This window comes from Topomyia yanbarensis, chromosome 2 (assembly GCF_030247195.1).
Source record: "Topomyia yanbarensis strain Yona2022 chromosome 2, ASM3024719v1, whole genome shotgun sequence".
In the NCBI taxonomy this organism is placed as follows: Eukaryota; Metazoa; Arthropoda; class Insecta; order Diptera; family Culicidae; genus Topomyia; species Topomyia yanbarensis.
The window spans coordinates 312,779,629-312,792,828 of NC_080671.1; the positions used below are offsets into that span (position 1 = coordinate 312,779,629).

The 13,200-nt window shown below is 41.7% G+C and overlaps 1 protein-coding gene across 3 annotated transcripts in view; it reads right to left on the reverse strand.

Moving 5' to 3' along the window:
* The window catches only part of LOC131683577 (serine proteinase stubble), a 258,242-nt gene that overhangs the window by 143,175 nt on the left and 101,867 nt on the right, over positions 1 to 13,200 (reverse strand). For all 3 annotated transcript variants that reach the window (XM_058965670.1, XM_058965669.1, XM_058965668.1), the window contains exon 3: positions 4,022 to 4,078. In XM_058965670.1, the coding sequence (XP_058821653.1) occupies positions 4,022 to 4,034 (13 nt within the window). In that variant the 5' untranslated portion in view covers positions 4,035 to 4,078. The remainder of the gene's footprint in view (positions 1 to 4,021; positions 4,079 to 13,200) is intronic.

Sequence of the window (13,200 nt, forward strand, 5' to 3'; positions counted from 1 at the left end):
GATAACTTAACAAAGCAAGCAGGCGAGACAATGTACTTTTTGTTGATGATTACAACCTTCCTCATCTCCGGTGGTCTTTCGATGACGATCTTAAGTGCTACATTCCAGAAAACGCGACATCGGAGCAGGAGACGACCATCACAGAAACTTTGGTCTCTGATGGTTTATATATCAAATCTGCTCTCTTGGAAATTTGAACGGACGGGCATTCGATCTAGCCATTGTCAACGACACAAACGTATTAAGGTAGACCCTCACCATAAGTCCTTCGCTTTAAGATTTGACGCGTGCTCGACGATTCTGATACAACTAACGACGATCTTAACTTTTATTTTACTCGATGCAATCTGGATGAAATCTCATCGGCCATTGGTGCAATCAATTGGCGTGATATGCTGGTTGGAAACGGTTTGGATCAGGGAGTTTCGGCGTTCTACGAGGCCATATGGTCAAGGCTTCGAAAATGGCAACCACAGGCGAAAATATTTTTTATCAAATTTTGCGTCAAATTGTTTGTTTTCCGTATGTATATAACCTCTAATATTAAAAAATATGAATGGTGATCCCAGAAAAAAATTTCATGTGTGTCATTTATGAAAGTTTGTTGATGCTACTTGCATAACCTGAAAGTGACTAAAAGACCGTAAGGAGATAAATAGGTAATCAAAATCAATATTTTCAACTTTTTGCTTGCAACCACATTTTTCTATCGTAGTCTAATTTAAATTTGATGATATTGCTTGAAAAATTTTGATGAATATGGATTATTGCTTATTTTCAGTTGTGAAGTAATGGAAACCAAATGACTTGTAACGTGACAGATCAAAAATTCAAAAAAGTTTTGTGGACCACACCAACAGCATGCATACAATGTCTAACCTGCATTTTTACTTACTACTTTGAGTCTACTTTTTGAAACTGTATTGTGAAAACTTTAAAGTTTTATTAATTTTTAAGAAAACACAGACGTGACGTGACAGATTTTTTCTGCTGTAAAGCAATTCTATCAAGTTTGATTCAATTGCGTCAATATTGGTGACCATCTTTGATTCTGATGAAACCTTTTACGTTTCATGTATATTGGAGACTAAGTATTTTTCAATATTAAACAAACAATTTTTATTCAAGAGTAATATTTAAAAAGGGCGTATAAGATCTTGAATGCATTACATTCAATATATATTTTTCGAAAATCGCCATTTGTGCAGCAAAACTCTATGATAGCGAGTTCTAGGGAATTAATTGTTCTGTGTGAATATTTTTTGGTGAAATTTTTCAAAAAAAAGCAAAAAAATGTAAAGAATTCAAATTTATTGTTAAAAAAAAACAAACAAAAATAAAATACAATTACATAAAAACTATGTTTTTGTTAACGAAAGCCAGTAAACTGATGAAACTATAATTGCACTATTAGGAAGTTATTAGTAAGAAAACATTTTTAACTTAAAGTATTCTTCCAAACTTCTTAGTATTTGCCAGTCATAAATATAATTTTCTTATACAATATTAAGACTAAATATAATTTCGAAGCAAAATGCTCCTAAGAAATTTTTTTCGAAATATTTTGATTTTTTTCAACAAAAATATCTAGTAGTGAAAATACGCCCTTTTAATAAATTACTCACAAATACCAAACGCAAAAAAATAACACGTTTAAAATTTAATTGCGAATAAAAAAAACTTTAAAATATAACTGCATCGTAGAGAAAATAACATTAAAAAGTTTTAACATATTTCAATAATTCTTTTAATTTTGAATTCTCATTTAATTTTTTTTCTTTAAATAATTTAGTTATAGAATGCATTTCAAAATGGGTTTTCATTTCAAAATGCTCACGAAAAATTATCCTTCAAAATGCAAATGTTTTCAAGTTATTTTGGATTTTCTTTCGACATAATATGTTACTTCGTGAAATTACGACCTTTTCAAAAGTTTTTCACGTTTGTTCATCAAAACCAATATGATTTTCAAAATAAACATGAAATTTCCCATTATGCTCAGTTCCTAGATTAAGGATTATTTGTGTACGATTGTCTTGATATCCTTGCTACAATGAAAATGCAGAACTGTAACGTGACAGATTCTGGTTGTAACGTGACAGATCATTGAGAATACTCCATAAAATCGAAAACAAAGTTTTTCTTCAGGAAAACTACATTTCAAACTCTTCCTTGCTTTTTAAGCTTCAACTGAAAACTGTTTTCATGCAAATTTGTGGGCCAACGGAACAGACTTTTTCTATTTAGTCGGGCAACCTCCAAACTAACTGGGAAAATTGTGTAACGTGACAGACGTATCAAAATGACAATAAAGTGAAAACGGTTCATGATAGAAAAAAACTTTCTGTAGAAAAAATGTGCGGTTTAGTGACTTTAATAATGTGGAGTTGTGATAGAATATGGTTTTATTGTTTTTGCTGACTTATCTTATGAAATATGCGTAAAAATGTAACGTGACAGACAGAAGCCTTGACCATATACGGAATTCTTCGCTGCAATGTTCCTAAAAATCGTACCACTAAAAAAGCAGATTATAAGTAACCGTGGTGGAACGCTGAGCTTGGCCGGCAGATCACTTACGAGATGTATTTACTAGCCCTCCTGTCTACCCATCGCAAGACTACTTTGAAACTTTGCCAACCTATAATATCAGCCTCCCCCGCCCTAACGTAAACGATGCCGATGTTCTGAGAGCTTTGTCCAGCGTTGACTTGTCGAAAGGGCCAGGTCCGGATTGCTTGCCGCCTTTGTGCATAAAAGATTGTGCCCGAGCGCTTTCTGTACCAGTAAGCATTATTTTAGCGCTCGATCCCGGAAAATGTTTTCCTTAGTGTGTGTTTTGGTGTTTATTAGACCAATAACCTTGATGAATGAGACAAAAACAAGTAGTCCTTGGTGGCTTTCTTCCGGATAGCTTATGTAATTTATGGGTGCTCTTTGTCAAATTCTTCGACTCTCTTTGCACAAGATACAACACGTTTCCAAACTTTGAAATTGCATTTTCCAAATCGTAAATCAGATGCATTTTTCCAAGAAGACGTACCCCTTCCTTTACTAGCTGGAGCCGTTTATGCTCACACATAGTTTTCCTTACAGGACACTGTTAAGCTCTCGAAAATTGCAAATATGATAAGTACACAGATTGATCAAAACAAATTGAATAAATCATTCACTGTAAACATCATCAATGAATACAACAAGTTATCATAAATGAAGTGAATCCATATGCACCTTTACTAAAGATAACAGGTGTAGAGACCGTTTAGCCATAAACTTTCTCAACCACACTGTAAAATTGCAATTATAATCTGCATCAAGATTTGGCATAGTTCCCTGAATGTTATCGGTTAAATTATCATAAATGTATAGAATTAGTAAACATTACCGTAATTTCTTACTAGCTCATCAGCGCTACTGAACTGACCAGTCTCGTCGACAGGCAAGCGAAAATACACCCATCGGCGAGATGTAATTAATATCGGTGGCTATCGCAGATCCAATAACCATCAGGTTCGGTAAACTGTGTCGGGAAATACACCAGTGGCAGGTAGCTCCGACAATCATTTATCTTTTCTAAAGCAGGGGCACGCCCCAGACATAATATTTCAATGACTAAGGCCGGTCACGCCAAAGTTGAAAGCGCATTCGGAAATAGTTAGACGACCGACTTCCAAAGCAACTGATGTGTAGAGCCTGTTCGGCTAAATAGTGGCTCGCCGGCCACCACGAGCCACGATTAATGCGGTTGAATTGGGCTCCCTGCTGTGGTTAAATTGGAATACTGTTGGGATAAATCTTGTCCACTTTAGCTGCCGCGGCCACCGCCGCTCCCACGCAGAAAGCGACCTTGCGAGAAACTGGCTTCTCTCCGGTAGCATCTGCCGTTTATCACGAACGTTTGACGGCTCGTGCTACCGGTTTGGATCGTGTAAATCGTGAGCTGAGAAAGCATAAGTTTTATGCTTCGAAATTGTGCTTTGTGTGTTTCCGATTAGATCCGATTTTGATGATTTTTACTTACCTAAATCCACCATCAGGGTCCAGCTGTAGCGACATGAATATCAGCATATCAGCAGATCTGTAAATAATGGGAAAAGTATTTAGTAAAAGGATCATTTTTAGCGATTAAAAATTGTGACAATTTGAGTTGTGTCAATATCATCCGTCGATGTTGTATAAAAAGGTACTGCATCATGGCTAAGACGCCATCTAAGCTAATCAACAGAGTAGATACTTCCTGAAAAATAATCTCAAACAGCAGCTCTCAAAGACAACGAAGCACTCTCCTATTTAACTTCCTAGCAGTCAAAACAAATCACCGGTGACCGATATGTGCGGAAACATCTGGTAGGTCTTCCAGTCCGTACCAATCAACGCCCTACGCAGGTTGGATGGCTTATCTCGATTTCTTGTCATCTATCACTCACAGAGGCCGCGGTGACAGATCGCAATACGAAAAGCCAGGTTGACGGTACTCCGTCACCAGCTAGTGCGAGTTGACAGCTAGCATGCCGTTAGGTCTTCCCGATTGGAAGCACAACTGATTGGTCTGATGATGGCCATATATATGAGTGAACCGAATGTTATGTAATTAGCGAATTCCTTTTACCTCATCCAACGATCGGATGCAAGCCCATCGCTACGGTTGGTGATCAATAACTGACTTTACGATAGTGGTGCTGGTACGACATGTTGCTTTCGCTAATCAGTGACACGATCGTTTTCCGCCCAGTATTTGAAGCCGATAAACAGGGTCACGGAAACCATGTCAACGGTGCAGTAAAGAACGAACACTAAATTATTGCAACACAGTAAATGTACTGCAACTGAAATCATCTACTTATCGAATAGAAACCAAATTAGTAAAGCAGTTTTACACATGAATTAAGCACAGTTTATGTAAATTAAATCATCTATTGGAAACGTCAACCAACCCGTGAATTGTCAAACAAGCGTCTCATGGAAAATTTAATACCTACCCTAATAAAAAAATATTATACACGAACTTTAACCCATATAGTGCAACGATTCCACATATTGTTTGGATGATACCCTGAACAGGTCGTTAGGCTCTTGAATCATAAGATGTTTATTAGGGTAGTTTCAACTATACGCAGCTCCGGAATGTCAATGTGAGATTGCAGAAATTTTCCAGGCGTCTCCAATTGACTCACTTCTATCTTTGCCGCAATTAAACACGCAACTTTGGAATTCACAGAGCGTAAACAATACACTCCAAAGATAAATTATGCAAAATTTGTCAATATTTTTCCGGTGTGCAGAAAGTCTCCGATAGCAGTAAGTGTTGCAATAATTTCGTGTTCATGCTAGAGGGTGCAAATAGCAAATGCTACTATTTATCAGCCCGGGGACAACTTGACAGCTCCCATATATTGAGCTCCTAAGCGAATTTTGTGGTGATTTGGTGATGTCATGGCGGCTCGAATGGAACAAAATTTAAAAAAGGCGCATCCCATCTATTATTTTCTATATCTGTAAAAAATGAACAATTTAAGCATTTCTATCACCAAATTTATTTCGCTCTTCAAATTAGAAACTGTCCATACCTTAACAGAAACATAGATTCCATTTTGGATCTACAAAATCCAAGAAAAATAAATCGATTTTCAGGAATACAAGAAAATGGCTTTCAAAATCGAGCCACTTCCACTTATATTGAAATTTCCGAAAATCTTCGGGATCGAACCAACATGAAATCCTCCGGTAGACGCCGTTCAATTAGTTTTCTGTCGGGCTGGAACTGAGTAATATGCGAAATGAATTCTGAAGGGATCAGTACCAAAACCATCGCAAAATCTTTTGGAAAGAATTATTGCAAAAGTTGAACAAAACTCTGGCAAGAGTCGAACATAATTGTATATTCCTGGCAGTATTCTTGCTAAAACCGGGCACTACCGGTTTGCTGCCAGAATTCTGGTAAAAGCGCACAAATTCTATCCAAAACCAATTTTGCTAACTGTGTAGAAAATCCTACATATTTCGTTTATATTCCCAAACGAAATTCTAGAATTCTTGACGTTCTTAATTAATTTGAAATAAGATGTCATATGTTCACGAATTGTTAGGCTTGGTGATTTACTTTCATTGGCCAAAATGATTTTCATTCATATTTCTTGGGCAAAAAGCACAAATGATTTACCGATTACACACGTCACACAACAATAAAACAAAAAATAACGACTTCCAGTTAAATTTATAATAAGATTTATGTACCTTGCTGACAGTTTCCAGTACAGACACTTTATATAACAGACTAGCGGAGAGAAAAACAGAAAAACTAGCAACCATGGATGTAAACTGGCATCACGGAAGCTCCCATAAGCTTTGCATGGGCTTCCTCTTGCACTCCCCCTACAAAAACCCTCATGCTCGTTTGGCTGCACTTTTTGACAGTCCGTTTGGCTGCAATTTTTGACACTTCACTAGTCTGTGTATAAAGTGTCTGTAGTTTCCAGTTAGGGATAAATTTATTCTCAAATAATTGTTTTCTTTATCCACATTTTGGAATACGCTTTTTCTTAATGTTGTTCTTGCTGCATTGACGGCGTTCATAACACACGTAACGAAACACGCTTTTCTCTTGAAACAATTTCGTTTCGTTGTTCGTGATACTCGTACGGAGAAGGCATACTAGCGCCACCATCAAATTAGTGGTACATATATGAAACAAGCACTATCTGTCAAGTTGTCCCCGGGCTGCTATTTATATATTTATAAATTTGATCGATTCATTTGACGTGTCATAATGAATATTAGCTAGAGGTAGATCATGCGAGGGGAACGACACTCCGTGATTTGTTGATGGAATAAACTTATAATTTAAAATTCTGATTGGATTTATAAAAATTGGTATAGGTTAGATCAAAATGGATTCGAATTTACTACATTAATTGATAATGGTTTGGAATGGCCGAGGATAGTTTCAAATGTGTCATAAAAAATAAATTGAATTGCTCGAAATCCACGTTTTGACAGTTTCAATGCTCGATAAAATCAAAACAAACATTGCCAGCAGCATAACTGCAGGAACAAATCAAAACAGAAACATAAATTTTGTTGCCAGAATTATTGAAAGTTTCGAAAATAGAGCATGCAAAGTTGCCAGGTACATCAAATTAATCGTAATTCGAGCAAAATTGGATTGAGATTGGATAAATTTGTTGAATTTTTTTTCAAATATTTTAGCAATACTCGATGTGATAGAAATTTTTTTAAATTTTCTAAAATTGCCGAAAAAATGAAAATTCATGCAAAATCGAACGGAATATAACAATTATTCTGAAGTGACGTTCCCCTCGAGATCATGTCAAAAATAACCTCGAGTGTGATACGACTACTTGGCGTATGGAAATTTAATTGATTTATTCGAACAGCCAGAGTGAACTGATGAGCTCGGCGACCGAAAATAGAAGCAGTGAAAACAAAGTTATTGGCTGAATAAAATTTTATCACGCCTGCTTGCCGTGGTTGACGGCGACAGTGTCGCCTAGCCGGGCAAAACCTCAAAATTTTATTTTAGATTTTTCATGATTTAACATTTTTTTCTGTTTCTTATTAGGTTGAATAGAATCTTCTCAAAATATTAAGTCCTGAAGTCTAAAGTTCGATTTTTTACAGAACTTCAAAGGTGAAATAGATGATAAATTCTGAGAAAAACTGTTTTCAAACCTAAGTTATTCAAATGAATATATCTTTTTAGTTAAGTTTCCGATTAGGGTCTAACTGGTTTCATTTGAAAGGTTATTCGCTGAACTTATGGTTGCCATTCGATTTAGTTGATACAAGCCTTCCTTCTCGCCCAGACATGAAGAACAAATAATAAATCGTGCAATAAATTAAAGTTATAATGTTCAAAGTGGCTGTACTTTTTTTTGAAACAGTTCGGAAAGATCGAAGAGAAAGGAAGGGATATAATTAGTGGGAGAGGGAGGTTGCGTCGGGAATCATCTAACTTATTGTAGTATACGGGGTGGATGAAGGGAATGCATGTGGGAGGTTGGTCTGGGGGTGAAAGAGGGTTGGGGGTTGAGAGGTAGGAGGTTGAGAGGTAGGATGTGGAGGGGTAGATGGAGGGTTCAATACCGAACTTCATATTATACCTTCCATTTGAGACTAGGTTAGTGAAATTTGGTTGTCATCACCGAAGTGGCTTTAGATCTGGAATTTGCCCGGAACCCCGGGACTTCCGGAATTATCGATATGGGACAATACATCCCAACAATTTTTGATTCGCCATCAGTGATCTAGGCTTGCAAATCGAAGCAAATTGATGTTTATTTCAATAGATTTTAAACCTATGAGGTATTACGACTGTACGGGTTTATATGATACATTCTTGACCGCAATAACCAACCTTTAACTCCGGAACCAAAAGTCAGAACTGAATGAAATTCAATAGCAGTCAATGGGAGTATTATATCTTTCATTTGAAATTAAGTTTTTAAACATCGGTTAAGAGTTTGCTGGCAAATAGGAGTGACATTATCTCGGGAACTTGGCGAGTTTCCAGGGGGCATCAAGATCTGTCATAGGTGACCAATGTGGTCAAAACTACTTTAATTTGTCATTATTGATCTAGACCCGCAAATCCAAGTAATGTTTAACATATTTGAATATGTATTACATTATTCGGACATCATACGGTCACCAGTTTATATGGGAATTTGCTGTGTGACCACACTCTTCAACCCGTAACTCCGGAAACGGAAGTCCGATCAACTAAAAATTCAATAGCGTCTTATGGGAGCATTGTACCGTTCATTTGAAACTAAGTTTGTGCAAATCGGTTCAGCCATCTTAGAGAAAATTGAGAAATATTTGACACACACATACATACCCACATACATACACACATACATACTAAATCTTAACCATTGTGCAGCAGCCCAACAGCTGCTGTAGCAGTCGGTCTCGGAGTCGAGGACAGATGTCGCCCTCCTATCAGACCCGTACAACATCCCTGCCGGCGACGGCAATTGGGTGTCGGACGGGTCTGGAATGGTGGCAATCTGTACAACGGGACGGTTCCCGGTTCAAGAGGTAATACACTTCTCCTCCGAGGGTGTTGCGATTGCCAAGATCAATGGTGTGTTCTATTGCAGCTGGTACGCTCCACCAAGGTGGCCCATAGAACAGTTCAACCAGATGATCGACAGGCTCTCGTCAGACCTAGTGGGCCGGAAACCGGTAGTCATAGCGGGAGACTTTAACCCTTGAGCAGTGGAGTGGGGCAGCCGCTGTACAAATAGCAGGGGTCAAACGCTAATGGAGGCGCTTGCGAAACTCGATACTGTGCTAGCTAATAATGGCTCCGCTAGTACATTCCGTAGAAACGGGGTGGAGGCGTGGATTGACGTAACATTTGCCAGCCCGAGTCTGGTTCCAGGCATGGAATGGAGGGTAGACGAAGGCTACACCCATAGCGATCACTTAGCAATCCGCTTTAGGATCAACTATTGTGTGCAGCATCCGAGGGCGGGAGATTCCTGTCAGGTACGCGGGTGGAAGTCCAATCACTTCGACAGTTAAGCTTTCACCGCGGCCCTGGGACTGGAGGCCAACACCAACAGTCTAAGCGGGGATACGCTGGTAGCTGTTCAACCACGCGCGTGCGACGCCACTATGCCGAGAAAAACCCTGCCAAGAAACGGCAGATGCCCGGTATACTGGTGGAGTGCCGAGATTGCAGCTCTACGATCAGCCTGCCTCAGAGCTAGACGTAGGATGCAAAGAGCTCGTACCGAGGATGCAAGAGAGAACCGCCGTGAAGTGCTTCGAGCTGCGAAATTGGTCCTTAACAAGCCATTAAAAGCAGCAAGAGAGCATGTTTCGTCAACCTGTGTGAGAGTGCCAACGCGAATCCGTGGGGTGACGCCTACAGGATTGTGATGGCCGAGACCAAAGGGAGCTCTTCACCCCCAGAACGGTCTCCGGACCGGTTGGCGACGATTAGCGAAGTAGTCTTCCCGTCTCGAGCCACAAGCCCCTGGCCACCTGCACTACGAGACAGTGCGGGCACGGCCGAAATGGTGGCTCCGGTGACGAATGAAGAACTACTCGCAGTGGCTAAATCCCTAGCAATGAACAAAGCTCCAAGACCGGATGGAGTTCCAAACAACGCTTTCAAGGCAGCGATCATAGCGAACCCGAACATGTTCAGGCTAGCTATGCAGAGATGCATTGACGAGTGCCGTTTCCCCGATAGATGGAAAGGCAGAAATTGGTGCTGTTGCCGAAGCCCGGGAAGCCGCCAGGCGACCCATCGGCGTACAGACCAATCTGTCTGATCGACACGACTGGCAAATTGCTTGAGAGGATTATCCTCAACAGGCTAACCCCGTACGCAGAAGGTACGGACGGTCTGTCAAGCAATCAGTTTGGCTTTCGGAAGGGTAAGTCCACAGTGGACGCTCTCAACTCAGTGATAAAGACTGCCGAGATAGCGATCCAACGAAAAAGGCGAGGCATTCGATACTGTGCGTTAGTGGCACTTGACGTGAAGAACGCATTCAACAGCGCAAGCTGGGATGCCATCGCGCTCTCGTTACACCGGCTTAGCCTACCGGTGGGTCTGTACCGGATCCTAGAAAGTTACTTCCAGAATCGCGTACTGCTATACGAAACCGATGCCGGTCAGAAAAGGGTTCTGATTACCGCCGGAGTCCCGCAGGGCTCGATCCTAGGCGCGGTGCTATGGAACCTCATGTATGACGGGGTTCTGAGACTGAAGTTCCCTCCGGGGGTCAAGATCGTCGGCTTTGCCGACGACGTAACCTTGGAGGTCTACGGGGAGTCAATCCCTGAGGTAGAACTAACCGCAGAACACGTGATCAACACGGTAGAGGAATGGATGAGCGCGAGAGGCCTGGAGCTCGCTCATCATAAGACGGAGGTAGTTATCGTCAACAACCGCAAGTCGACACAACATGCAGTTATCCATGTGGGAGAAGTCGCGATCACTTCACAGCGAAGTCTGAAGTCTCTCGGAGTCATTATAGACGACAAGCTGACCTTCGGCAGCCATGTCGACTATACATGCAAGAGAGCGTCGACTGCTGTTGCGGTTCTATCGAGGATGATGTCCAACAGCTCAAAGGTGTGCGCCAGTAGACGTAGGTTACTGGCAGGCGTTGCCGTATCTATCCTCAGGTACGGCGGCCCGTCATGGTCAAGAGCACTGAGGGTAACCAGTTACCTACAGAAACTGAAGAGCACCTACCGCGTGATGTGCCTCAGAGTGATAACTGCCTACCGCACGGTATCACACGATGCATCCTGCGAGCGCACCAGGGTGACCTCGGCCGCCAGATGGCAGCGTGAGTGGGATAACTCCTCGAAAGGTAGGTGGACCCACCGGTTGATACCTAACATATCGAGCTGGGTGGGAAGACCCCATGGAGAAGTTCACTTTCATCTAACACAATTCCTGTCAAGCCATGGCTGCTTCCGACAGTCCCTCCACAGGTTTGGGCACGCGGATGTTCCCGCCTGCCCTCACTGCCCAGGTGTAGTTTCATCTGTTACATACTGTTGTATGTCCTCGTTTCGACGTCGAAAGAAGAGCAATGATTGACGTCTGTGGCTGCGACACAACCCCTGATACCCTTATTCAGCGGATGTGATAATCGGTGGAGAAGTGGAACGCAGTCTCGACTGCAACCGCTCAGATTGCCGGTAGGCTACAGGAAATTTGGCGCACAGAGCAACAGACGACGGGCACGACTAACTAGTGATTGCTTAGTTGGAGCGAAAAAGGCCGAGCGCAGAAAAGTGAGTGAATGGTCTGTTCATGCTTTGGCGCAGCGACTGGCAACCGCGTAAGGGCTAAGCCCATCCACCCCGAAGCAAAGCAGAAGAGCGAGTGTATAGGTGTATATGTGGACTGCCTCATGCCAAGATGGGAGGGTCGTAGCGTAGTATGTTGGGACTTAGCTATCGATGCCTCGTGGCGTGGCAGAGGAGCGAAAGGGTGAGCATCCAAGTCAGTCTCACACGGTATGTTAAGGGTGAGCACAAAAGTCAGCCCCACATGGTATGTTAGAGGTGAGCACAAAAGTCAGCCTCACAAGGTATGAACACGGTGAGCACCCAAGTAAACCTCACATGGTATGTCAGAAGTGGGGCCTAAGCAAAATGTCCCACATGGGATGCCAGAGGGAGCGACAGAGGTATAATAGAGTGGCACGATTGAGAGTGAATCAGGTGATAGGGTGAGCACCCAAGTTAGCCTCACATGGTATGGGTGAGGCGAGCACAAAAGTAAGTCTAGCAACGAATCAGTAAGGTGAGCACACAAGTCAGCCTCGCAAGGAACGAAAAAGGTGAGCACAAAAGTCAGCCTTATGTCGAGTGTTTGAGAGTGAATCAAGGTGCGATAGAGAGAGCACCCAAGTAAGCCTCATACAGGACGTATGAACGCGTGAGCGAGAGTGAATGAGTACATTAAGTACAGCCATCCCCCCAGAAGAAATACCGAGAGGTAGTTCCTGGGAGGAACGATGGCGGAGCCCAATGGAGTTTAGTCGGTATTAATGGCAGCGTCACCATTCGAGCCCGACACGCCCCCAGTGCACCCCGTGCGATTGCTTGGACCCTACCAATAGCACGTGTACTGGGCTAGGACGTAAAGGTCTTCTCCATTGTAAAAAAAAGGACATGAAACCCTATTGATCGTTAATTAGATACTGCTTAGTGTGTGCCTGAAGAGGTTCCATAATCACCAGCTCAAACAACTTCGAGACAGGACTCAATGAAGTTATTCCACGGTGATTATTGACGACTCGCTTAATACCCTTTTTCATGGACTGAGAATATGTCCCAGCAAGATGGAAAAACTTATCTAGCAATAGATTGTTGAAAGATGTGAAGAAGTGGAGTAATCGATGCGATAGATGTGATAGTAATAGATGAGGGTGAACCATCCGTCACCGACCAGTGTATTGTATCGGCTCATGTGCTTTACACGCGGGCAGTACGCTCAATGTATGTACCAAGAGAGCTACTCACCATATACCAGCAGATTCTCTCGCGACACCCGTGCCTAGCTAAGGGAAGAGACGACAATAGGCTTATTGCTCTACTACATTTCACTAATAGGCCCTACCGAAAAACTAGATACAACTACAGCTTTTCACAATTGCTGAAAATAATCGTATCTAAAAGATGGCATCTAAGCCAAGA